General features: G+C 38.0%; 1 protein-coding gene across 1 annotated transcript; it reads right to left on the bottom strand.

Moving 5' to 3' along the window:
* Positions 1 to 8,743: 8,743 nt before the first annotated feature.
* Positions 8,744 to 21,480, bottom strand: LOC115634163 (photoreceptor-specific nuclear receptor). Its single transcript, XM_030531744.1, has 12 exons — positions 21,203 to 21,480; positions 19,356 to 19,719; positions 15,519 to 15,622; positions 12,571 to 12,685; positions 12,433 to 12,488; positions 12,124 to 12,366; positions 9,779 to 9,856; positions 9,519 to 9,724; positions 9,296 to 9,457; positions 9,130 to 9,233; positions 8,992 to 9,052; positions 8,744 to 8,926 (listed from the first exon to the last, which is right to left on the bottom strand). Exons 1-12 carry the CDS (start codon positions 21,246 to 21,248, stop codon positions 8,744 to 8,746), a joined length of 1,722 nt encoding a protein of 573 aa, XP_030387604.1. The 5' UTR covers positions 21,249 to 21,480.
* Positions 21,481 to 27,308: the final 5,828 nt, after the last annotated feature.

The raw sequence follows: 27,308 nt of genomic DNA, 5'->3' as shown, positions 1-27,308 counted from the left end.
TTGTTTGTCTGTTGTTTGTGTTCTTTCCCGCATGTGCACGTTTATTATTATTATTATATCGAAAGACGTTGCGAGGGCTATAAAACTTCGATCACGATCACTAGAATTTCACGTTGCCGCATTTACTTTCGATACGAAAACAAAAACGCGCGCGCGCCCGCAGACCGTCAACAAGAAATAACGTGCAGCGTCGTTGGCGTTCCAAACTGAAATAAACTGTGAAGGCGACGAAGAAGCGAGAGTCACTGTTTTAACTCACTTGTGGCACACAAACAACCACCGCAGCAATGTTGCCAATTCTTGAGCCTCAAAATAGCTAGACCAGCAGTTGAAACAAGCCAGAAATAGCTATAAAAAGACAAAATATATCCCTGGTAAAATGCTACGCTTTCATTGTCATTATAAGATAAGTCTGTTTTAAAAGATTTCACACATTATTGAATGACTTCAAATATTACAATAAATTTATTATGGCACATTAAATGCAGAACTTGTATCTTCAAAACTAGCAGAGGTAGAATCATTGCCACAAGATTCAGTATTCTGCTTTCATACTTCCCTCTCTAATTACAAACACTTTTTCCAAATATAAATACAATTGTAAATCGTTAATGATACGATAGTTGCAGTCGCAGTTGTGTCAAATAAAAAGTTGATATTAATATATATTTATGAATATGCAACTAACTACAGCAGGAAAGAAGTTCTTATTAATTGCTTAGAAAATACAACATCTGAACTTTTAAAAACTCTTGAAATTCCGTCAGTCGCAATATCATTATTTTTCCCGCAATCGGCATTTGAAGCACTGCAGTACTAGCGGGAAAATAGCTCAATTGGCAACACTGACAACCACCGCAATGCTCTCTCACTCACACGTTCGCTTGTTCTCTCACACACGCGCTCTCTCCACACGTAGAGTAAAGGCAGCTGTTGAGGAGAGTAGAACTGGATACCACAACAGCATCCCCAGTAGCAGGAGCACGTTTGACTCGGACTGTTGCTCTCTGTGGTACTGTCGCCTGCGGGAACAAGTGGGGAGCATGACGAGCTTACACCGACTGGACGCGCACTCTCCGCTCCATGCTCCACTTCAGTGCTGCTGTTGTTGTTGCTGGGACGCACTTTACGATGTACACAACATATGCATGCCGACTCGCAACTCCGACGGCGACTCTATCTCTGCCACTTCCTCTCCCTCTGCCTGTGCCTCTGCTCTTTTGCTATTTTGTATCTTTTGGATATTACGTTGCTTTTTTCCTGTTTATAGTTTTCGCTTCTAATTTTACACACGGAATTCTTGAGATACTTTCATATTTTCGTTTGATGATTTATTGACTGCAGCGGCAATTAAAGGCCTTTTATTTCACTTTTTATAAACTTCATCTTCTTCCATTGACATTGGTTGTTGCTGTGTGTGCTGTTTTATTTATATTTTTGTTGTGCGCGCACCCATGATACGCACACGTACACACCTACACACTTGCACTCACACACAGACGCACTTTTTTGGGGCAGGAAACTTTTGTCTGTCGCGCAGCGTAACTTTTTTGCTCTTGGCCCAAACAAATTCTCTACACAACTAATTCATGTTATTTTCTAATTGCACTCAATTATTATTAAAATATTGATTGCTACAATTGTTTGCAATAAATTCACATTTTTTTATTTGCATTTGTTGTAAGGAACACACACATTCCATTGATATAACTCAGCAGCGGGCAATGCCAACCTGAACTTCACTCCCGCAACCAGAGAGCGCAACTGACGTTTGGGGCAGCATCCGCGCCTTAGCGCATTTCGTATGTTGTTGGAGCTACTGCTTAATAATACAGGGCATCCTTCCTAATAACGAAAAATGTTAAACAATCTCAAATGTCATTTCAATTTCAAAATATAAAAGGACAAAAGCTTATATTTTAAAAAAAGTGCTCCGTTGAAGACAATAAATAGTTGACTGCATTTATTTATTTATGCAGAATTTTAAATTCTAGGTAAAAATATCATCAACGAATAACGTCAACACAATTTTAGAAATACTCTAACTTCAGACAACTTAACTGATGGAATGTGACGCACCTAGCGGCAAAATAAATAAACTCCAGCCAATTTCAGCTTAGACGCGCACCACACGAGACTAGCACAATGATTCCAAAACTGTAGATGGTACTCTAAAACTGAACTTAAAGAACTTTTAAACTTTCGACGAAACAGGATAAAGCGCTCATCGTATATCGTAGTATAGAAGCTTTAAGCTCTTAACTAATTTTGTATGTACAAAAACATTGGACAAAGGGTTAAAGTGATAGGACCCGCCATTTTAGTTCGTATATGTACATACATACTCATAAGTAAATCAATTCAAACATTATAATAAGGCTTAAAAAAGCAAAATAGCGCAAACAGTAAATCGAGTCAAATAACAATAATATCTACTTAATGATAGGAAAATTGACATTCGAGCAGCTATGCCCCGACCCTGACCCTTTAACAAAACTTTAAACTAATATTATTAATAAACAATTTCTCAATAAAAAAACTTAATCTTAGAAACTTCGATTTAAATAATAGCTAATGCACAATAGGGAAAACAATATTTTAAAAAGGTGACGATTTATTAGACCGTCCAGCAAGAAATGCCCCTACAGCCGTGTGTAGCCGAAGATATCTGAAAAGAGAGGCTTTTAAAAAGCAAAAAGAGAGTTCAGTTGAAAGCAGGTGGTAAAATTTATTATAAATCAAGCATAAATTTCAGAAATTATTTTGCAATGCATCAGTTGCACAATTTTTTTGGTCGATCTTCAGAAGAAATTTAAAAAATGAAAATTTGAAAAAAAAATTGTAAATAAACTTGCTAAAAAATAAGAAGATTCGTGATCGTGGAACTAATATAAAGTTGGTCCCGTGCAACATCGAGAGTGTCAATTTTAACAATTTGAAATTATGTTTTTTTACATATAATTGAAATCAAGGTGAATATACCGGCGGCAAAAAAATAAAGAGGCGTGCAATCGGAGAGAAAAATATGTAATTTTTCTAATGGGTGCTGCTCTCAGTTTTAAAATCAATTTATAGCTTGATACTATAAAATTAATTTTCTAAAAATTCGTATGCTTCTCAGTTGAATAAAATTTTTTTACAAGCTAACATGGAATGGGAGCCGTATCTGGGGTCGGGACAGTTATCAAAAGAAAGTTATGGCAGATAAAGAAATCTAAAATCATTTTGTTTCGATATTTCAGAACTGAAACTGTATTTTCTGAACTGTTAAACGAAAACTATTTTTAAGAGACAATAATGCACAACATTTAAAAATGAGTCGCATTAATATATATATATATATATATATATATATATATATATATATTCAGTTCTGAAATATCGAAACAAAATGATTTTAGATTTCTTTATCTGCCATAACTTTCTTTTGATAACTGTCCCGACCCCAGATACGGCTCCCATTCCATGTTAGCTTGTAAAAAAATTTTATTCAACTGAGAAGCATACGAATTTTTAGAAAATTAATTTTATAGTATAGCCCCACGTTGGGCGCCACAATGAAAATTTATATTATTTTATATAAATTATTAAAAACAAAGAAAATGGGATGCTTGCTTTTATCGACTTTTATGCGGAGAAATGCGAACGATTTGGCGACAATTGTGCTTATATTTAGTTCTATTTTACAACTGACTTCAAATTAGGCTTACATGCTAAACTAAGCCTAAGGCGGCGAAAAAAGGGCGCGAGGCGACGTCCGCAAACGGCCGCTCTCGCGCTCTCTTTTCGCCCTAAACTAAAATTCAAATAATTCTCTTAAACTATCTTAATCTGAAGCAGCATCTGCGCCAACACCGGCCCCCTTGGAGGGACATCGTCCTTCAACGGGCAATGGCGCCAGCCGATGAATAGCCCTCCGTAGATTGCCACTACTCGTGGCGACGTCGGCCACCCGCACCTTCCCGTCTGTCCCGGCGTGAGTTGTGGTGACCCTGCCAAGTATCCACTTTTGTGGCGGCACGTTGTCTTCGGCCACCACGACGAGTTGTCCCACGACGACGTTGGGTTCCTCCTGGAACCACTTCGCTCGCACCTGGAGGCTCGAAATGTACTCCCGGGACCATCGCTGCCAAAACCTGTGCTTGAGACACGAGGCATTGCGCCATCGCCTTAAGCAGGTTTGGCTGTCGATGTCCGGGAGCGGTGGAGCTGGAGTCGCCAGAAGAGGCCGCCCGATCAGAAAGTGGCCCGGGGTTAGCGCCTCGCCGTCGCTGGGGTCCGCGCTGAGTGGTCCCAGTGGCCGAGAGTTCAGCACGGCCTCGACGCTCGCCAGGAGTGTTCCGAGCTCTTCTGCGGTCAGGAGCGCATTGCCCACCGTCCGTAGGAACAGGTGCTTTGCAGACTTGACACCTGCCTCCCATAGACCGCCGAAGTGAGGCGCTCTGGGTGGTATGTACGCAAACTCGCATCCTTTTCTTGATGCGAATTCGCGTACGCCTTCCGCCTCCTTCTCCCATCTTGCTCGGAACTCCTGCAGCTTCCTGTCGGCTCCCACGAAGTTCGTTGCGTTGTCGCAGTAAACTTTGCGAGGGACGCCTCTCCTGCCGACGAACCTTTCAAAAGCCAAGAGAAAAGCATCAGTGGTTAGATCTGATACAAGCTCTAAGTGAACCGCTTTCGAGGCAAAACAAACGAAAAGAGCCACGTACGACTTATACGGTGGCTTGCCACGGATGCGGAGCGTTGTGCTTATAGGGCCACAAAAATCAACACCACATACTTCGAACGGGTGGAACGGCTGGAGCCTGTCTGCCGGAAGATTTCCCATTACTTGGGAGGCCAACCGGGGCTTCCATTTGAAGCAGAGGATGCACGAACGTACTGTTCGGCGACACACTTCCTGAGCGTTAACCAGCCAAACTCGCTCACGAAGCAGGCTCACCAGCGATCTAGGGCCAGCATGGCAATTTGACACATGCAAATAAGATACGTACGATCTTATGAATTGCGACTTTTTAGAAAGCAACAACGGAAACTTGGCTTCATACGGGATAGGAGCATTTAATAATCTTCCCCCCACTCTCAGCAAGGAAAACAAGAAACCGTCTTCTCTAAACTCATGTAGAAATGGACTCAGACGCTGTAAGTTAGCGTTTAGTGTTCTCTTTTTTCGAATCTTGTCAATTTCGTCACCGAACTCATTGTCCTGGATGACTTGAACAATTTTGTTGAATACCAAAGTGAGTTCGCTTGGCTTGGCTATAGGATCAAAGGGCTTCGAGACCTTTCTGCACCTTTGTATAAATCGAAAAACCCAAACGAACACCCTCAGCAATTTTGAATGTGACGAGTAGCTTTCGATAACTTCGAGAATATAATTGGCTTGCCGATCTGCGAGTAAAACTACAGCAGACTTACGAATTTCTGGGGCAGCTGAATTTTTAGGCGGCTCGAAGTGAGCATTCACAGGCCAATTTTCTTCCGATTCCATGAGGAAGGGTGGCCCTGTAAACCAAATGGAGCTACGCAACTCGTCTACATTACATCCTCTGGACACGATGTCTGCTGGGTTGGATTTCGTTGGTACATGTCGCCACGTTGCATTCTCGGACCACTCTTGGATTTGAGAAACCCTGTTTGAAACGAAAACTGACCATGCCGACGGATATATATATATATATATATATATATATATATATCATGTTTCGATAAAATCAGCGAACTGATGGTAGCAAAAACAACTTATTTGCCCCGTTTGTCCCGTTTCCCAAAATCAACCTTTCCACCAAATATAGGGCTAGTTAAGAGTTATAAGTTGAGCATATGTTTTCATGCCCATATACATACATATATAGGTATATATTCTCAACATTATATCTTCAAATAAATTAACCGTAGCCATAAAATGGAAGTCTTTTTTTTCGTGATTTTTGTTCAATGCGGCACAAATTCAAATTTGTCTGCAACATTTTTGTTCCGTTCAGAATCTAGGGGGGCAGCTACCCGCTTTGCACCCCCCTCGCTACGGCCATGACTGTAATAGTCCATTGTCAATCGTATAAGTGACTTATTGTTGTTTGCTCCGATGAAAAGTAATGGACTTACATTTAGAGCAGAAAAAGTGCAAAACTGCAGTCAGTTCAGACAGTTCCTGCAAACAGATATTGTCTCTTTCTTAACCTATGAGGAAATCCAACCCAAGAGAAGTAGGTCGTGCTTTACTGAAGTCACTATACAACATCAAGAAGTAATTAATTAGAAGTTAAGTTATGCTAAGAGAGTAAGATGATTCTAGCCCTTAAAAAACGACTAGAAACAAGACTAACAATAAGGGGAACTGGTCTTTGGTTTTTGGTGCTATTATTATTGGTGCCAAAGAGGAGGCAACAGGAAAAATAACAGAAGCTGACCCAGTTCGACTTTACTTCTATTTGAACTCATGCACACTCACATGTGAATTTGGAATTAAACCGCTCAACTGTCAAATGACGTTTAAAGAAAAATAATTTTAGCGCCAGACAAGCTGCGAAAAAAACTCTTCTTACAGTAAAAAACGTTCCACCAGACTAAATTGGTGCAAATAAAGGATAAATTGGTCAGCTGGTGATTGGGCTAATATGATATTCTCTGACTAAAGCAAAACCCACTCACTTGGTCCAGATTCGGGAGTCATGGTTCGTCGTAGAGTCAATGAAAGACTGCTGAAAAGTTCTGTGTTGTTTCCCCATACATTATGATCTGGGGAGCAAATTTCAACTCGTGGTGTTGGGGAACTTTTATTGCTGGAAGGTACTATCAACTCTGCAGCATACTTGCATGTGGAAATAATAGGGAAATATTGGGTGTTTTGTCTACAATCGAGGCTCTAACACGTTTCAAAAGTGTTTTATCAAGACGATTGTGCACCATTCCCTCATTCGAAATCGCTAAGAACTGAGTGGACATTTTCAATTTTTGTTTCAATTTTTCCAAACATTTTATCATTAATTGACTACTTTTCTTGGCGTAGGTTAAAAAATTTAAAGACATTTTAGGTATAGAGTCCCTTTCTTGGCCTGGGAACAGCCCAGACCTCAACCCTAGTGGGAACGTTTGGCCCAATAATATAGTAAAAGTGCAAGAGATAATTTAATTTACTAGGTATAACAATAAGATTTATCCAGAATTATTAAGAAAATTATACGAAATCATGCCAATTGACTACAGAGCGTAGAGAAGGCAAGGGGCAGCCACACCCACTATTACACAAAATAATAATTTTTTTAATTAATAAAAACTGAAAAACGGAGAGACAATTAATAATTACAATTTAAAAATCATTTGTTTCCCCAAAGAAATGTGTTTTTTCTGCTTTTTATGATAGTGTTTTAACATACGAATATATGGTTTTGGGAGAATATACTGACTTCGTCATGAAATAAAATCTTTTAAAATAATAATGTTATTTGCAGAACTGAAAAATATCTTTAGTCATTTTAAAAATGTATAGTTTTAACATAATATTAATATTTGAATAAACTTTTTAAATATTACTATAATGTTTTTTTGCAATGAACATGATGACAGCATTTTTATAAGCGCGAGTGTATGTTGCAATTCATATTTTAACCATTATGAAATTCGGAGGGATAAATCAAACATAAATTGCCTAGGCAATAGAAGAGACTACATATCAAGTGCAAGGTGCATGTGGGCTGAATAGTTTTCGAAGTCAAAGCATTCATCCAGACAGACAAACAGTCAGAATACATGCACTTTACTGTGTTCATAGGATCGGAGACGCTTTCTTCTGCAATTTCAATATTTTCTATCTTTCTGTTCTTTGTAGGCGTCAAGACCTTATGTAATCAATTTGAAATTTGTAGAACTGTACTCGTTCACTCGTGCATACATATATTGATGAAGCAAACACACTTCTTATATACAAGTACATACATACTATATGAGGAGAATAATAGCTACAAATCGATAAATAAATGTAATTAAAAATGAATCAGTCAATTTAATTGTTAATTTTCTTGTATACCTAAAAATCTAGGCCGTAATGACTAGACTGATTAAAAATATTGCCGTAAAATTGAATCCTTCTTGAAAATTTTACTATTCGTACTTCACTTAAGTGTGTAAGTAAATTAATATTATGAAGACCAAAAACATTTAATACCAAAACTCTTATTTCAAGCAGAAAATTTACTTACTCAACATATGAATTTTAATCTTAACTTAATTAAACCAGAGAGGCAAAAAATTATCCTTTGCTGTTCCAACTCGAACTTTAATGCTATGTTTTTATGCAGAATGAAAGAACATTTTGATCTAATTAAGGAATATTTGTGTTGGAAAATAAGCAAGTGTCAGTAATAAAATAATAATAAAAAGTATATAAAATCAAGTTGAAAAGGGCTGAATGAATGAATATTTGGATCCAAAAAATAAATATTTATGTTTGAAATAAAACTGGTATGTCAAGTTTTTCCAATTTTTATAGTGTTTTATCGATTTAAGCACAACATTTTAGGTAATATAATAATAATAATTTCAAGCATAAACTTAAAAAAGTAATAGCTCCAGCTCCTTATACACAAAAGTTGTATAAATTTATCAAAATAGTTTGGCCAGATTGCAAAGGCTTTAAAAATGTTAGTATGTTTTCGCATTGAAAGACGATTAATTTAACATTCAAGACACAAAAACGTATATAAGTCATTTATTTAAATATCATAAAAACTTAAACGACAATTAACTAATTTTTATACATATCGCAGAGCACCTTCTCCATAGGCGTGTTCCCGATGGTGCGCTGAAAGTAAATCGATTCGATCTTGTGGGAGCTAATCATACGCAAAAGAGGCAGCATGAGCAGCAGACGGCCAAATCGGGCTATTTGTGCGGAGAATTGCGTCTTCGTGTGCTGCGATAACATCACCTGCAATATAGTATATTAGGAATAACATAGAATACTAGCTGAGATGGAACTCCAACTACACATACATGCGCCTGATCCTGTAGGTTCTCAATTTGTGCAGGATCCTTAAGGCCACGAGTTTCGGGTCTGTTGGATTAATCAAAACATATATACTTGTATAAATAAATACTAATCATATATCTTAAAAATGTTTCGTATCCCACCTGAATAGCACAATTGCCTTAAGGCACGCGAATTCCGCAGGATCCACGAGTACCGCTTTGTATTTGCAAAAGATCTCGTGGAGAGTTCGCACATCAGCTGCCATCTGCGGATAGGGCTTTCATTAAATAATAATCTTAATTGCAAGCAACTTTCAAGTAGCTATACCTCCTCCTTTGTGACGCAGTTTTCACCATTGGCGTTGTTCTCCAAATTATTGCAATGCTCGGCCACTGAGAAAAGGGCACATCCTGTGGGGTCTAGAGGAATGCACCACTGAATGGCATTCAGTAAGAAGAGCTCCGACCAGGACTCTTCCAATAGTATAACCTTTACAATAACAATTAATATAGCATGTGCACCACAATGGCGAATAACTAAAGCCTCCCACCTGATCCCTAAACGAAAGCCTTGCAAAGCTGGGCAGGTTCTTGGCCCATTTCACAGCCATAAACAGGAGTCGTGCACTCGTTTCATAAACCGTCTCATGTTGGTGTGTGTACAGATTTGGCGACATAAACTGTGGCATAATGAAGTTGGCGTCTGGCTTGTTGCCGGCATGGGGCTCCTCATCGTTGGTCACATCGATGGAATCATCTGTAAGAGAATATGTTGGAATGGGACTGGCTTGGTTACTTCATCTTAACTCACCATCGTTATCATTCTCTGGCATGGGACTCGAAGAGCTTATGGAGGACACACTACCGCCAGCATTGTTCTTGTCCTGCGCTGCAATGAAATGCAAATGATTTCAAATATATATAAATTTCCAAAAATTAATCTTCAATAAATGCAATCTGGTTACCAAAATAAAAGGAATTTAAATGTCATTGTTTAAAATACGAAATTGAAACAACCAAATTTGAATAGTGGTATCGCTGTTATTCATTATCTTGCAGAATAAAACATTTGCAGCCCCATTAAGTATTTGAGTATTGCTAAACAATTTGAAAAGTCCATCTAAAAGTACTGGATTACGGAAACAGTTGGACTAAACTAATCAAAGTAATTTGGGTTCCAATAAACAAATTTAACACATTTATATAAACTTTATTGCGCTTCCCAACTTGTTATTTGAAAATTCTGATTTTGATTAGATAAGCAAATTTATTTTATGCATATTTACAAATTTATTTTCCTATTTACTATTAAAAATAAATCTGTTTTAAGAATTAAGAAAAACGCCCTTAAAATAACAATACCTAAATCAAATTGCTCTACCTGTATTTTTCATTCTTTCCCTAGAAAATGGAGAAAGTATTCTAAAAGTATTTTAACTTAAGTAGAAATGAACTTTCTTTAAGCTGCAGACAGTTTTCTAAAGTTGTGACGCAGAAGTTAATGTATGTTTTAAAAATTAGTTTTTTTTTGCTGGAAAGCAAATGTGGAAAACCTACATATTATGTGAAAATCTACTGCGAAAATAAAAGCACGAGACAGCATCACAATCGGGCAACAAATAAAATGCAAGAGCAGCCTTACGTTTCCACACGTTCCCACAAGAAGGATTTTTTAAACCCAAGAATATTTTGTTAGAAATTATATCTGGGCTCTTTATGGCTCAACGAGCTAGCAGAAATATTTTAAAAAAATTTAAACAGTCGCGTTATGACCAAATCTGCAGACCAATTCGTAGCACACAAGAAAATACATCTCTATTTTAAGGCTAAGGATCCATCGAATGAATAATTCATGCCCGTAATCTAATTTAAAAATTTTCATCCTTCTCCCACTCCCCGGCTATTAGGGATTTTTATAGCCTGTACCCAAAGGGTGAAAGGCTATACTAGTTTTGTGCGGATGTATGTAACACACAGAAGGAGGCGTGGCAGACCCCACAAAGTATATATATTCTTGATCAGGGTGGCAAGCCGAGTCGATATAGCCATGTCCGTCCGTCCGTCTGTCCGTCCGTCTGTATGAGCGCAAGGATCTCAGAAGGTACAAGAGCTAGAATAACCAAACTTGGTATCCAGATTCCCATAAGCCCTAGGCAGGTCAAGTTTATTTTTTTATTCTGATACACCCCCCCACTCCCCCGCAATTCGTCGCTGCTCATGAGAGCTGCCGGCAGCGCTGCCCGCAGCTATTGTTGTTGTTGCTGCTTGGGTTTATCTTTGGGTTTTTTAATTATTAAAAAAAATTTTCTTTTTCATTTTTTCCTTTTTGGTGGGGGGTACAGGGTATTTAAGAGTTGAGCTTGCTCGACTTTAGCATTCTTTTCTAGTTTATAACTCTGATATTTCTGGGAAAGTCGAGCTGAAATTTGGTTATTACGGTTAGTACGTAAAGTTATGGCAATAACTATTTAATTCAGACATCAATGTATTAAAATGCTTAATTAATATTCCAAAAAATGCCTAAATACCAGGAAATACCAGGAGACGGCCCTTTTATTAAAAACAACAATTTATTTCTTGTTTCCTATAAACGTGTTAAACATATACAAAGCAACAATTTCTTTCTAGTTAATTTATTTAATAATAACAAACTCCAATAATACAACAACGAGGGACCTTACTTTAAATTTGTTGGTACAAAATTTATTGTTTTATTCGACAAATGATTTAAAAACACACATCTCTACCTTAAAGAGTTCAAAACTACATTTTGCCTTTTTTAAAAATGACGCGATTCAACAATAAACCAATATTATTGTTATTCGATCTGTAATAACTTTTACTAACGTAAAGTCATTCTAAATGAGCTTTCCTCGTTTGGAAATTTTGAAACAACATCCCATTCCATCTACTTAGCACGAATAATTTCAAACCCACCTGCAGCTGAAGGAAAATTAAAATAGATTAAATACTTATTTCTAAAAAATATCATACCTATGTATTTTTAATTTGTAGTTAAAATTTAATTACTTGCGAATATTAAATTGAAGAACCTGTCTCAAAAATACCAACAAAACAAAAAAAAAGAAAAAGAATAATATTGAAATGTTCTTTTTTAAAAAAGGATATGGATATGGAAGTGTAATGAGCACTTACCTGCATCAGGTGCGGGTGAACTAGGATCTATGGAGTGATTGCTGCTGGAGTTGGTGGAGTGCGAGACATTGCCGCTGCTGGAGAGTTCCATGGCGCCGCCGTAGGCCTTCTCCTTGGGCGAGTGATGGAGTCCGGCATTGAACACGGGAAAGTTGGCGGCATGATTCATGTGATTTTGAGCCAGCATGGAAGTGCTGAGGTGGTTGTGGTGCAGCAGACGTCCCGTCGGCAGGCTGCTGAGTGCTGTGGGCGATGGAAACAGTTGCGAACTTTTCGACACAAACTAAAAGCCAAATTAAGGGAACTCACATGGCGGTGGCAGCAAACCGGAGCCGTAGCAGGGCGGCGAAAGTAGCACGGGTGGTCTATAAATTGAAGTTGCCAACAAATTTTTGGGCGGCTGTAATGTGTGTGTCTAAGTTATGCAAATGACAGCCTCGCACTTACCCGAAAACACCGACGGCTACTGCAGCCTCGCGCAACGCACGTCCGTGCTCCATCTCCCGCAGTGTCTCCGGCCGTATAGTGGCCGTGTTTCTTGGCTGTCGCTCATTTTGCACCGCTGTAATTGCAAAACAAATGCAACTAAAGAGATATGTGTGTACGAGTATGTGTGTGTGTGTGTGTGTGTGTGTGTGTGTGTTGATAAAGCTAAATACCACAAAGCACTAAGCCCACTCAGGCCAACACGCCCAGCTCGCTGGGTAACTGCAACGTGCTGGTAATGAGAAAATGTCACACACACATTGGCAATTTCCGCAGGTACACCCGTACCCGTACCCGTACCGGTACAACGGTACCGGAGCCAGAGCCAGAGCCAGAGCGCGTGCCTTCTCGGCGCTTCTCATCAGCATAACGGTGATAAATTGGTTTCGTGGTCACGTGTCAATCACGCCCACAAATTGCTTTCCCATTTGCTTATGTGATGAGGTCGGTTCGTGGACACTTTTGAGGCCGCGGTCGCTCAAAACTGTTGCCTTTTTGCATTCGCATAATAATTTGTGGTTTGAATTGAGTAATCGTTATGATGATGTATTTAGTACTTGTATTTCATTTGATTGAACAGCGCGGCGATGTGAATGAGAATGAGAATGAGAACGAGAACTGAGCTTGACAACGTTTGTTTTCGCATAGAAAACATCGGCCTTTCTGGCGCTCCTTTCTGCATCCAACATCCTGACAATGCCCAAAAGTAGCATTCACAACATAAACAATTGCTGCTCATTGATGTGCGCTCGAGCAGCTCGGATCTCGGAAAATCTGTCAAAGACAACAACGGCGGCAACAGCAGGTAACAAACCAATTGAGTGAGCAATATGTAAATAAAGTGCAGACCCATCCGGAGTCTACCCACGTGCACGTTCGAGGCGTGTTCAAGGGGTGACTCCGACTGAATGGTTCAAAAACAGGAGAGTTGTTGCTCATTCGTTGTCTAAAACATAATGAAAGTGTTTTTGTGCGACTGTCTGTCTAACAGTCATGCTGCGTGGGAAATATAAAGGGGTTTCGGTACCAGTACCCGTTCCAGTCTCAATACCAGTCCCAATAACCGCAAGTATTTAACAAATAGACATATTTACTTTAGACTTGGGCACGGACACGTGTCCAAAGCTTTTGAGGTTATGTTAAACACCAATTAAATGTGATTCACCTCATTAGAGCGAGTCGATAGCAGCCACCAAGAGTACACACGAAAATTTCTAGAGATTTTTCATTCAGTTGGGGTCACAAAAGTTCGAAAGATTACACAGTAGCTGGCCCGGTTCCAAATTCCGCAAATTTGGGACAAAAGAGTTAACATTTTGGTAAAAATCGTAGTTATTTGCATAGGATTTATTATACCCTGGCTTGAAATGTACAAGGGTGTACTAGTATAGTGCGAATGTATGTGACACACAGAAGGACGAGTGTGGCCAGCACCACAAAGTATATATTCTTGATCAGTATAACAAGAGGAGTCGATATAGCAATCCCGATCCTTCTATCCCGCTGTTCGTCTGCCTGTCTACTTGAACGCAAGGGTCTCTCGGTATACAGATTTCCCTAAGGCCGAGTTTGTTTCCCTAATGCACTACTTTGGCTAAACTCTGTACTGCACACATACACGAACATTAATGTATTCTATTGGGACTGTACGACTCTATGTACGTAATGTATGTATACACCTAATTCTGTTTTTACACGTTTTGAAAATTAAAAGTGTTATATCTATATGGTTACACGACTTCATTCCATTTAGCACGATTCAAAATAACATATGAGCAATGTCTTTTTTTACACTGTTTTTTTTTCTGTAACCAATCTACATCGAATTCTTTTTTTACACGGTCTTTTTTTACGCAATTTTGATATAACATGGTTTGAAAATTAGAATTTCCATATGTATTTCTTTAGAAATAAGGAACCAATCACAAATTTTAACATATGATCTTTTTTTTGCACGGTTGTTTCTGGAACCAATCTACCGTGTAAAAACAGAATTAGGGGTACCCTGTAAAAACAGAATTAGGTGTATTTTTATTTTATTATTAATTTTATTTCATTAATTTACGAGTTGAGCCCACTGGACTCTAGCATTCCTTTGTTGTTTCTTAATTTGTTTACGACGCGAAAAGTTGTTTGAATAGTGAGCTCAATAGCGAAGGAAATTGAGCTCAAAAGCATGTCAGAGACTCTAAACATCTTTTTTGGAACGACCTAACAAATTTTGGTTGATGTTTTGGATTTGAAGCGAGTCATAAACTGTCCCTTTTGTGGCCAGCCAGTTCTAAGTGTGGCTGAATTTTTGGCCAAACACGAAAGACACTTCTACCTGTTTCCGAAACTCAAACACTCGCTTCGGAGAACGCGCCATGAATCGATTAAAACCATAAAAAGTCATTCGCCGAAGGAACTAAAGGCCGGCCAATTCCCATAACAAGTGTATGGAAACTTTCAATTCCTGTTGACATTCTTATATTAGTTCAAAATAAACCTACATTGCAGACGATAATACAGATTTTGATTAAAGATTGTGTTTAAAGGTTTGCTTTTGTTCTCCAAAAAAATGTATGTACTTGGATCAACGTCAATAAAAATGGAGAATCTATTTTAGGTAAGTTTTGGGGCGCAAGAGCCAAATGAATTTTTCTAGTTTTACAGCGTTATTTTCCCAATTCGATTTTAAAATTAATCTTTTAATAACTGAAACAAATTAAAGATGAAATTTAAACAAATTCTAAAGTCACGTTTCAATTAAAAAAGGAGCTTACAGAAAAATTCTTTGAAAGCCTAATTCAATGGTTGTAAGATCTGATTGGGATTTCAAATCAACAGAAAGAGTTCTTTGGAACATCTTTGAACTAGAATTGGCTGGAAATTTGTATATAGGTATCTATTCTTGTATATGTACGTACCATCCTTGTTCATTCCCATTTGAAGGCACTTCTTGAGCCTACAGGCCTGGCATTGATTCCGATGCGCTTTGTCGACAACACAGCGTCCAGTGCCCGCCTGACAGCTGCAATGAAAGAGACCAAGTTCATAGTTTAATTGAGGTTGAGCACCAGGACACCATTGCGCTTCCATAATCAAGTTATATACGCACTTGTACGTCAGCACAAAACACACGCCGATAACAAGATTTGGCGTGTCAAAAATTGCAACATTTGTCTAAACCACCCGGAACACATACAACCGCCCACAAAGGTTCTTAGATCCTTACGGCCAAAGAGGGGGGATGGAGGCTCAGCCAACGAACCGTAAGACACTACACCAGCCACCAAATGCATGAATACAAAAGCACTCCAGCCTGTGTCTGTTCTGTCTGGTCTGTCCTGCTCCGTATCTGTGCCGATTTGGCTTTAGCCTCAGTTCATCAACGAACGGCAAAAAGTGCTCGTCTCTAGCGCTTTTGTTCTCTGCTGCCGTGCACTTGTGGCATTTTAATCAAATCACGATTGAGTGGAGTGCTGTGCAGGGATGTGTATGTGTCTATAAAATCATCATCAGCCAACACCCACCCACCCTGTCCTGTCCACTCCAGGACGATGACTACAGACTCTGTTTTCTCTTTTCACCATCGAGCCTCTGCAAAAATTCAAAACACAAAACGGCAAAGATGCTCCACTTATATACTTAACTGAATGATTCAAGAGTGCACACACACCTACATACATAGATGTATATGTTTTGACAAAACTGCCTCTAGAGCACTGCATGTTGATTGGCGGACCTTCAAGCAAGACTTTAAACACGAGTTAATATAGTACAAGCCATCAGGATTGTATTGAACCGTCAACTTAATAACCTACTCTTAATAACCTCGACTTAATAACCTACTCTATTATTATTATTACGACGAAAAAATGTCCAAACATCACATTATCTGCGATAGATTTATTTGAATTGTAATGATCTTTCAATCATTTACCAAACCACAATTTATCTCTGCAAATAGCGTCTCAATCCAATCATCACCCGGAAAAACTCTGACCATAGATTGTCGGACTGGCTAATAAATCATCAATTCTTCATTATTTAGTTATTTTTTTATTTATGGTGCATGGTGGTTAATTATTTCATCGCCTTTTTTTCTGTTACCGCGACTGCAACATTATATGAAAATAAATTAATTATGCGAAGCAGTGAAATACATACTCGTATATGAATATAATACCAAAATTTATTATTTAAAAAAATGGCAACAATAAAGCCCATTTATTTTAATCTCATTTTGAACATACGAAAAAAAGAGGCTCCAGAAGCCATACAAAGTGTTTGGCATTTACTAAGCAATATTAATTTTTATGTATGTAAAATAAAATGTGTAAAACAAATTTTTTTTTTGTTTAAAGTATTTGATGTAGTATTTAACGATTTTACAGGCAATAAATCTTTGTAAAAAAGCACCGTCAATTTAAATTTTTAAACAAATTTCATAATAACTTAATAAATATTTTTTAAACTCTCTTATTTTACATATTTGTTAATTAACGTTTTTTGTTAAAGGCATTGTTTTTTATATTTTCGATATGGAACCCCGTTTAAATTGTTAAGTATTGAAAAATAGCCTTTTCATAATATTACAAATTAAATCGCTACAGAAGGCTCAATAAAGCGCGCCAATATCATGTATCCTGGAAATGATAAAGAAGTTTTTAATTATGATACATGGAGATTATACGAAGAAACTGCTAACAGTCGGCATTAGGTCAATACATATTTTGGTTAATCAAAACAGAGCACTTGCAATGTGAAATTTTGAAATACTTTAAATTCGATTTTAGTAAATACGAATCAATTGATAAAGTAAATTGTTTTTAAAGGAATTTGTTTATATTAACCAAATAAATTGAAGAAGATGTGACTGCACTTTATTATGCATAGACTCGGTTGACTATCGGAAAACACGTCACGTAGCACCAAATATACACTTAAATCGGCATGTATCTGCCGGCCTCTGCTTCTGTAGCAATCTCCGAACAATACCTTCAAAAGGCAACATCAGCTGAAAAGGCACAAACTTTGCTCTATTTCGTTTAATAGCGAATAGAGCCGCCCCTTTTTTTCTACCGTACTTTGTTGTGATTCGGCTTAGTATGTTGTGTGCTCGACTGGGTGTGTATGTGTATTGTGTGTGTGTGTGTGTGTGTGTATGTTAGGGGGAATGAGGGACGGAGTCCATGACTGTGTCTTTGGTTTTGGGCTTTGGCTTGGGTTGTTTGGGTGGGCGTGCGGTCACATTTGGCCAAGTGTTTTGGGCTTAAGCCCTCCTTATCAATCTCATGGGAACGCAGGGATATAGAGATTTCGACGTTTGTGATTTACCGTGCAAGATGAAACAAAGGAAAAATATCACAAAATAATATTTTTATGTTGACTGCCAAATATTTTGTCGCCGCTAAAGCCATTTGGCTGAGCGACCGCAGCGCCAAATATAGTATACAAGTAAATATATGTATGTATGTACACACACATACTTTTATGAAATTGGATTTGTGTTTTGATTTAATGATAATTGAAAAAGTAAGACAAAACAAATGTAATAAAATGTGTGCTGACGACCCGAAAACTTTTCAGCAAAATGATTTAACTGCCATAAGCTGAACGAGAAAATGTATATATGTATAAACGTATGTATGTCTATTTATATGTACATACATATATACTTGTATCTCCATATGTATATATACCAAAAATTATCTAAGAATAAGTACACTGATATACAATTTCAAAAACAAATAATATCATTCCCAGGAAGAGAAGACTGAAGAAGTGCCATCCAAAGGATCTCCTCACGAGACCCCTCGTGTAAAATATATAGTATAATATCTTAAAGATATATATTATTAAATCTCAAATATTGTAAGATATAGATAAGCTGCCATATTGGTAGCAGAATACTGGTTTAATAGATTGTATATATGTAAAAAAAAAAAAAAAAAAAAATGAAACATTTTTCTTTCAAGAAGATATTGAACTCAAGTCAGCTCAGCTAACTAATATAGAAAATTTAATCTGGAATTAAATGCATGATATCTCACTATTGGACTAACCATTATCTAATTACTATTGACTTTGGAATCGTAAATGCTTGTCTGATGTGGGATGCTATCAATACCAATTGATAATGACTCTGGCAAATAGAATATCCATAGCATAACAACAGCACAAAACAATCAAAAAATAAAAAGAAGTGCACTGCGAGATGAAATAAAAGGAGCGGAGTCTAGAATTGGAAATCCAACTCTTTTAAAATATAAAATATTTTTTATGTCAAGCAATTCTTGTGATGGAAACCAGTCTATTTAAATATAAAAAATTGTATTGTATTGTATTGTTTTCTTCTACGAGTGTATGCACGCGTATATGCTTTAGCCGACGGAGTGCACAACTAAAAGAAAACAAACATAAAATAAAATCCGCACTTTAAATTCAATTACATTTCGGGCGCTGGTACTTTGATTTAAAAACGTCAAATTGAAATGCTCCGTGGTGCAACTGATGCCCAGGATTTGGCTTGGCAAGCCCGAAGTCAACGATGGCAAATGTGCGCATTCAAAAGTTGACGCCCAAATCCCAAAGATTTGAATAATTGTAATAAATTTCGAAACTGTTTGTAATCCGCCAACCAGGGGCCCGAGCACACAACCACCACCCACCCCCAGGTACGGTTGCGGAGCAAGGAACGTATAAAGTGCAAAAAAATTCTCTTTTTATGGTCGTCAGTTTTAGGCTGTACGGAAACTCACCGATAAATTAGTTTGCGACGAACGCTGCGCTTGAAGAAACCGGAGCAACCATTGCAGGCCAATATGCCGTAGTGTTTGCCGGAGCTGGTGTCGCCACAGACGACGCAGATCAGGCCCAGGTTTTGTCCCTTGATGCGTGGTCCGCCGGCTGCTTGATCCGCTGCCAATTGCACCGCTGAAGATGAAGGTGGGGGATTGGAGGCGACGGCTGCTGCAGCTGCCGCCGCTGCTGCTGCCGCTGCGCTGTGGTTCCAGCTAAGCAGACGACTGGACGTGGAAAGTGGGACTGCAGGTGGCGGCGGTGGCGCCTGTCCAAGTGATTGTGGCGGCGGTGTGTAGCAAAGACGGGAAGGACTGTGCAGCTCTGAAATGGTGAAAAAGATGTGGGCCCAATAAAATATCACTTATGTAGTTCATTTAAATTAAATTGTAATTTGTCAAGTGATGTGGTTTGGGGTTCCGGCAGGGACCAGCACACACCCCTGATCTTATCCTTGCGTGCCGACATTGACGCCGTGTAATCTGCAAATATATTTACACATTCAATTAGGGTGCCATTAAGCCAAACGCTCTACACTCAACTCGACTCGACGCGACGTCAATCTGTGCGCAAAATTTGCCTCGGGGGACAATTGTTTTGCCATCACACCCTAATTTGATTGTAGTTTCTTTAGTGATTTCTTGATGCACTTAACCCTCCCCCGGCTCTGCCATACTACGGTGGCACATTTGTTACACTCGCCACTTGGCAGTGCGCTCGAGCGTTCGTCCTTTTGGATTGGAATTTGGGTCTGGGTCTGGGTCTGGCTTTCAGGCAGTCTGTTCGGGTCGGCTTGTACACCAACTGCGGTCTAATACCGGCGGATTAGCGTCATATGCTTGCATTTTCTGGCGTTGTTAATTTTATGAGCTCGTTTCAATTCACTTTAGCATGTCCTTCCGACAAAAGTGTTAACGGCGCGCTGCAGTTCAGGCCCAGATGTGTGCTCTGAGTTTTGAAATTTTGGCAGACTGACTTGGGTTTAATTCAATTTTGTGATTATCATAAATTGAATTTGCGGCAATTCGACAAGAAAGGTCGAGCGTTCGTGCGTTAGACCCTGTTCTGGAATTCATTTGTATGCCGCGCTTGGATACAACTTCTTTTCAATACACATCTTGCAACGTTCATTAAAAATTGTTATTTTTTTCGTCACATCCCAACTTGTCCAAGAGTTTACGCGTTCTTGCACATTTTGTTGAGGAATAATGTGTTGAAACAGAATGTAATTAGGCAACATTTTTGAGGTTTAATTTTATCAAGGAAACCCACAAAAACGCAGACGAAAAAATGTACATCAGGAGCAAATGACATAAGTATATGCGTTTTCACAAGCAATTTGTGTTCTTTCGCCCGTAAATGGTAATCACGATTTTTTATAATTTTCTGTTGACCCGTTTTCAACAGTTCTAAAACATTTTCACCAGAATATACCAGTGTTTTTGATCACTTTAATTTAATTTAGACTTTATATAATTATATATATTTGTTCTCATTTGTCTTGTTTCTTTTTTGGCGTTAGAGTTAAGTATTGCTTAAATAGCATCACATTATATTTATTTTCGACAATTTAATACTATGTTTTCATTCTAGTTTTCATTTACCCTTTTACAGAACATATTTGATTCACTGATCTGAGCAGCTTATGTCAATTTTTTAGCATTTGATATTTTGAATTTAAATCAAAGAGCGTAGTATAAAAAACTTCTTTAAAACATTTTCGTTTCTTGGTAATAGCGATAAATATTTCGAAATATGAACTGGAATTAGAAGCACTTATTTATGTACACAACACTATTAAATTTACCTTGAGACGCTGGACGTGCGTCGTTCAAACTTTCTTCTTTATTCATTGCCAGCTTTGGGAGATTTAACAATGTGGACCAACTTTTGAGAATTTTCACAATTTTTGAATCAAACTTGACCCGAGGATCTTATTTTATAAGAGCGTTTTTTGAACTTACATTAACAAATATCGTACTTGTTATTATTAATGCCTTGAACACTTTGATTTACTTTGATTTTTAAACTCCATGTTACTGTTATTATAATTTCAAATTTTTATCCGCAGGTAAAGTCGACAATAACGCAACGGCAACGCGCACGGCAAGAATGAAATGCAACGGAGTCCGCGAAACACAAAAACAACAGACACAAGGCTGGTCCCGGTCCCATCAGCGATGATGATGTTAACGTCTCGATATACGATTTCAGATTTATCATAAAACCATGACAGAAGCTAAACACAGTGATGTGTCCACTCCAGCTACCAGCCATCCAGCCAGCCAACCAACTAGCCTGCCCTCCAGCCAGCCAGCCAACCCCGAAATAGAAAAAACAAACCGTAGATATAATCCACAGTCGGTGAGTGGGCAGAGACGCGTGTATGAGTGTGTGTGTGTGTGTGTGTGTGTGTGTGTGTGTGTGTGTAGAACAAAAAGCACACCACCAGCAACAAAAACGGCAGCAATCATATACAAACACACACCATTGCCACCCACCAAGAGCAGCAAGAGCAGAGAGCATCGAGCAACGAGAGCAACAACAAAACAAGGATAACCGCACCCGCAACACACATCCGTAAAAGCCAACCGCCGACCCAACCTGAACCGACGCCCACTACTACCATCGCTGCTGCTGCTGCTGCTGCTGCTGCTACTGCTACTGATGCCGCTGCTCTTGCTGCTGCTGATGTTACGTCGAGGACTTTTAGTGGCAACTCTGGTGGCGCATTTGCTTGTTGGCTTGCTTTGATTCGTTCTTCTTGATGCTGCGGCAACGGAGCGTTGGTCTTTGAGTGTAGGTAAGCCAAGCCGCAATCGCAATCGCAATCTCCAATAAACACCCGGCTGCGCTCTCTGCGCTCTAACAGTATAGCGGTACACGAGCGCACACACATGCACACACTCACTCATACATGCACACACACACAAACACACACACACACTCACTGCCAGCGCCGCAGCCGCCATCATGACAAACAGTGAAGAAGAAGAAGACAAATCAGCAGCTGGAGTAATGGAGCTCGTTTCTGTGCCATGGCCGCCGCACTAATACCGCCGCCCCCCACACAACTTTTGGCCCTGGACTATGACGCAGCTGCGCGGGCTGCACGCTCACATAATCTCCTTGGGTTTTGACATTTTGTTTTTGTTTTGTAATATCTTTGTGATATTAGTGCTTTTGTATTTCCTTGCCTACCGACACTCAGAAAAAAATATTGCATTAAATAAACGAATTGACGAATTTAAGAAACATTTTCGATCCAGAAATATATTCCATTCTAGGATAACAACCCACACAATTTTTGACACTGGACTATGACGCAGCTGCGCGGGCTGTACGCTCACATAATTTTTTTTGGGGTTTTCACATTTTGTCTTGTTTTGTAATATCATTGTGATATTAGTGTTTTTGTATTTCTCTTCCTAACGAAAAATATATTGCAAAAAAAGAACCAGGTTAGGCCTTTGATTTCACAAACATTTTCTATTAAGAAATACCTATAAAATCACAGCTAGGAAATGTTTTGAAAATGTATGTATTTCCGAAATTAAGAAAATAAATTAAAAGTTTGCGGTGCTACATATATTCTATAGGATTAACAAACAAAATTTCTTAAAATGTGTAAATTACGCCCCGTAACTTAGGAATTATCATAGAATTATTTATTATTCACAAATGATACACATTCATTATACGAGTATAACATTTAAAAGGACTAATCTTTTGGTGTAATATGAACCATCAACCCTTTATTCCTCCATTATCATGGGCTGCAAATTATACATAAGCCGTACTCTGCATTATTAACCTGTTTTGCATTTAGACCACTGACGTTCGGTAACATAACAACATTATCATTATTCAAATTGCTTGTAATATCATAATAAACAAATAGTTTTAATAGTAAAATCATTGCGTATGGTCTACAACTTTTTCTTTTGTTTTAATAAATATATTTTAAATATCCATGGACAAGTTAGTCTTTATTATAAATTGGAGGGGGTTTTTGCAAACACTTTTTGTAGTGTACAAGTATCTCTTCTGTTTTGTGTGAGTGTATGTGTATGTACACAGCAGAGGAGACAGAATGGCAGTTCGGCTCCACCAGTTTGGCTTGAGGAACTGTAATTTAAATGAACGGACGGCAGTAGGGTGAGTGAAATGATTCACTAGTCCTTATTGTTGACGACTCTTAGGTTTCGGTTAAGCAAACAGCAACTTCGATTTACGGCTTAAACAATAATGGAAACACAAATATTTAGATACATTTATTTTGTTAATATTTAATCGAGGACGTTGATCATAATATAAGTAAATACTATTCTTGTTATAAAAAAAAACGTATCTTTTTCTGCCTATTCCGTGGTCTAAAATACTCATAATAAGTATGTTCTGAATTCATATATTCATTATCCAATTATAACTTAATTTTAAAAAAATTATAGGAAAAAAATTTAGAATTCCATTTTCAATTCTTTTACATATACTTAGTACGCATGAAACTAAAATTTTCAATTAAATTTTTGGTTGCTCCGGAAAAACCTAAGCTTGCGTGTGAAAACATTAGCAATTCGACAATTCAAACGCTCTTAAGATGTACATATTGTTATGCATTGCTTAAAATATGTATTTGTATAGTAAATTTGTATGTACATATGTATGTATATTCATATTCATATCATAGCAAAATGCAAAGATATTTAAACTGCTGGGTTAGTGTATACAAATATCCAAAAATCGATACGATATTCGGTTGTGAATGCTAGCTGCTAGCCCACAGTTAGGGGCCTTCGGTTTCCACATCTCTTTTGTTATTTGAGGCTTTTGCTGCGCTTAATTCGCCAACATTAACTTAGTAACAAATGAGATGTCGGAATACAACAATCACCTACCAGAAGCACATCCTTTCCTGCCCCCAATAGACAGCACCCAGCAGCAGCGACATCGGCTTTATTCCAACACAAGCATCCCCACAACTCCCTCAGCTATCGTAGTGTGTGTGTGTGTGTGTGTGTGGTGTGTATTTGTGTGTATTCGATGCAGAAAAGTTCATGCGATGGTCTGTCGCGGGGCAGGCGGCGTCAGCTAACAGAAGTTTATTCCGAGGACAAAAGTGAACAAACGCAAAAGTCAAAGCGCTTTGCCATGTGGCCACGCCTACACTGTAGGAGGAGCGAGCGAGAGCGTTATCCTATAATATCCGTGCATCAAAAATGCCCGCCAGCAACAACAACAACTACGAATGCCGCCACAGTTGGATAGCGAGCGTATAAGCGAGATGGCTGTGCGTGTGAGAGAGCGCTATGCAAGCAAACGGGACGAACATAGTTGAGAGGGTTGGTTCTTGACATTTGAACGGGCGACATTTCGCTCTGCTAGTATACATATGTATGCATATGTATATATGTAGATACATACTAACATATATATTCACTTGTCCTGGTATGTATGTGTGCTATGAATGTATGTGTGAATAATCTCTGTTTTTTTTTAAGTGCAGTGCACTTTATTTAATCAATCAAAACTTCGCAAACGGTACATTTTTCAACTTTAATTTACGTCGTTGCAGTAAATTTATACTTGGGCTTTATCATCATACATATGTATGTAAGAAGGTTCAATAAAAAAAAGATATGTGAAGAGCGGCAACGATTTATAAGGGGCTCGAAAATTGTCTACATGATATACATTTTTTTATTATTTAATTTAATTAACTGTATCGCAATCAGAAGAATCGTGATGCCATGTCCAGTTCAATCTTCGGACCTTAACTCAATAAAGATTTTTAAGGAAATATCAAACGATTAGTAATAGTAGCAGCAAACTCTTCAAGATAATAAAAGCTTTGGCAAGTGGATTTAGTGGCATGGGCTCAAATTTCTTTTAATTTAGGATCTTATAAGCCAATGCAACGCAAAATTAGGTCTAAAGAAATACTTATAAAGAACATGAGAAATTAAGTTTTTCTTAGGTTTTTTTATTTTATTTTGCTTTTTAGTTTTCACTCAACTGCAGTACTATTTTCATGAACACAACTGCACTTAACATGTCCAACTTATTATACATGTGAAACAACATTATCAAAGCCTTGTTAAGAAGATTTAGATGCAAACGCTTCATTAATTATACATAATTTTTTAATTGGTTTAACAGTACAAGAAATAATTAAAATAAAACCAAGTATTTTTTTAAGATATTAATAAACATTCTACAATAGTCGAAGTATTGCAGAATTTCTCAGCATTATATGAAATCAATTTGTTGTAGTAGGGCATGTAGATTATTGAAAAATTATATATTTCGTTTTCGTTGTTATTCAACTTCTTAGGACAACAATGGGTGACAAATAAATAAATGAAACTAGACAATTCTGTAAGATAAGAATATAGGAAAACCAACAAACCTTGTGAAAGATATTATATAGGCACATTTTGGTGGAGAGAGGGTCTCTCGTTACATGCCTATGCAATTTTCTTATTTTTATACCCTGTACCCGTAGGGTAAAAAGGGTATATTAGGTTTGTGCAAAGTATGTAACATACAGAAGGAAGCATCTCCGACCCCATAAAGTATATATATTCTTGATCAGCATGACGAGAGAAATCGATCTAGACATGTCCGTCCGTCTGTCCGTCCGTCCGTCTGGATGAACGCGAGGATCTCAGAAACTATAAAAGCTAGAATAACCAAAGTTGGCATCCAGATTCTCCTAGGTCCGAGTAAGGACGAGTTTATTTTTTTTTTTTTAATTTCCCCCCCCCCTTCCCCCGCGACAGAATTTCGTCAATAGCGTCCACATTTCAAATGCTACCTAAACCAAACTTTGCACACATAATTTATATATAATTGTCTACTGTTGTTTAAAATTTTATTCAATTCGGTCAATTCTAAGAAAAGTTATTAGCGAAACAAATTCTTGCCAGTACAACCCCCCCAAACTGCAGCAACAAGTTCGCTCTTCTTCTTCCTCTTTTTGCTGCTGCTATGGGCGCATATAACTCAGTGACGGAAGTTTACCTGGGTACAGGGTATTACACTGTCGGGCTTGCTCGACTGTAGCGTTCTCTCTTGTTATCATAGGAATTGACATCATAGAGCCAAGTGCGTACGCCGGGGGGGCAGGGGGGGGGGGCGTTGCCCCCCCTAGAAAAAATTGTTCCATATAAAGTCGACCACACGTTCATTATTATGACGCACTATTTCGCCTTAAGATGGATCTGCGTTGGATTTGTTGAAGTTTTTTCATCGATCATATGCATAAATTATTTTTTAAATGCATCGGGCATTATTTAATCAAAATTTTAATTTTTTGGCCCCCCCCCTTTGGTAAAAGCTGGCTACGCCCTTGCATAGAGCTCTTAGTTTTATTAAATAATCCTAACTTATGTAGCTTCTTTATTTCTTCCGTTAAAGAACGCGCCTTACTTTACAAATTGACTAAATGGATGAATTGTGACTTAATAAAAAACAATCGGGCTGCTATTTCAGAAGGAATTTCTTGATAGAGCTGTCGTTAGTAAGTTACTTACAAGTTTCATCTACTAAGCTTCGACGGTTAACTTAAGCACAAATATTTTCATGACCTAATCATTTTTATACTTATAAAAATAACGCTCGCATCAGTTAACATTATCATTGCCACGTGCCAGGCACAACACATAAAACTTTCCCGAAATAAGCCCTGAAAAGGACCGATGAAAACAAAAGAACATTTCTAATGCCTCGTTTAACAATTAATTTTTCAGTTAGTGTGCACGCGGCTACCATTGTATGTTGTCTGTTTGAGTTTTAGTTATGTATTTGGCATATTTACCTTTCAACTTTAATAAACAATTTCCTTGCAATTGAGTTGTATCAATCATTATCATTTCAATAGATTGACTTTAGTGAATTGTCTTTATAAATAC

The sequence above is a fragment of the Scaptodrosophila lebanonensis genome, unplaced genomic scaffold (genome assembly GCF_003285725.1).
Source record: "Scaptodrosophila lebanonensis strain 11010-0011.00,11010-0021.00 unplaced genomic scaffold, SlebRS2 tig00000001-arrow-pilon, whole genome shotgun sequence".
Classification (NCBI taxonomy): Eukaryota; Metazoa; Arthropoda; class Insecta; order Diptera; family Drosophilidae; genus Scaptodrosophila; species Scaptodrosophila lebanonensis.
The sequence above is the reverse complement of the archived record's forward strand: the minus strand, read 5'-3'. Positions and strand labels throughout refer to the sequence as shown.

Excerpts from the sequence above, each read along its gene's own strand:
- LOC115634163 (XM_030531744.1), bottom strand. The coding sequence starts at position 21,248 with ATGAATAAAGAAGAAAGTTTGAACGACGCACGTCCAGCGTCTCAAG. Across the intron at positions 19,720-21,202 it reads CGCACGTCCAGCGTCTCAAG|AGCTGCACAGTCCTTCCCGT; the intron begins GTAAATTTAATA and ends TCACCATTTCAG. Across the intron at positions 12,686-15,518 it reads AATGGGAATGAACAAGGATG|CGGTGCAAAATGAGCGACAG; the intron begins GTACGTACATAT and ends TTGCAATTACAG.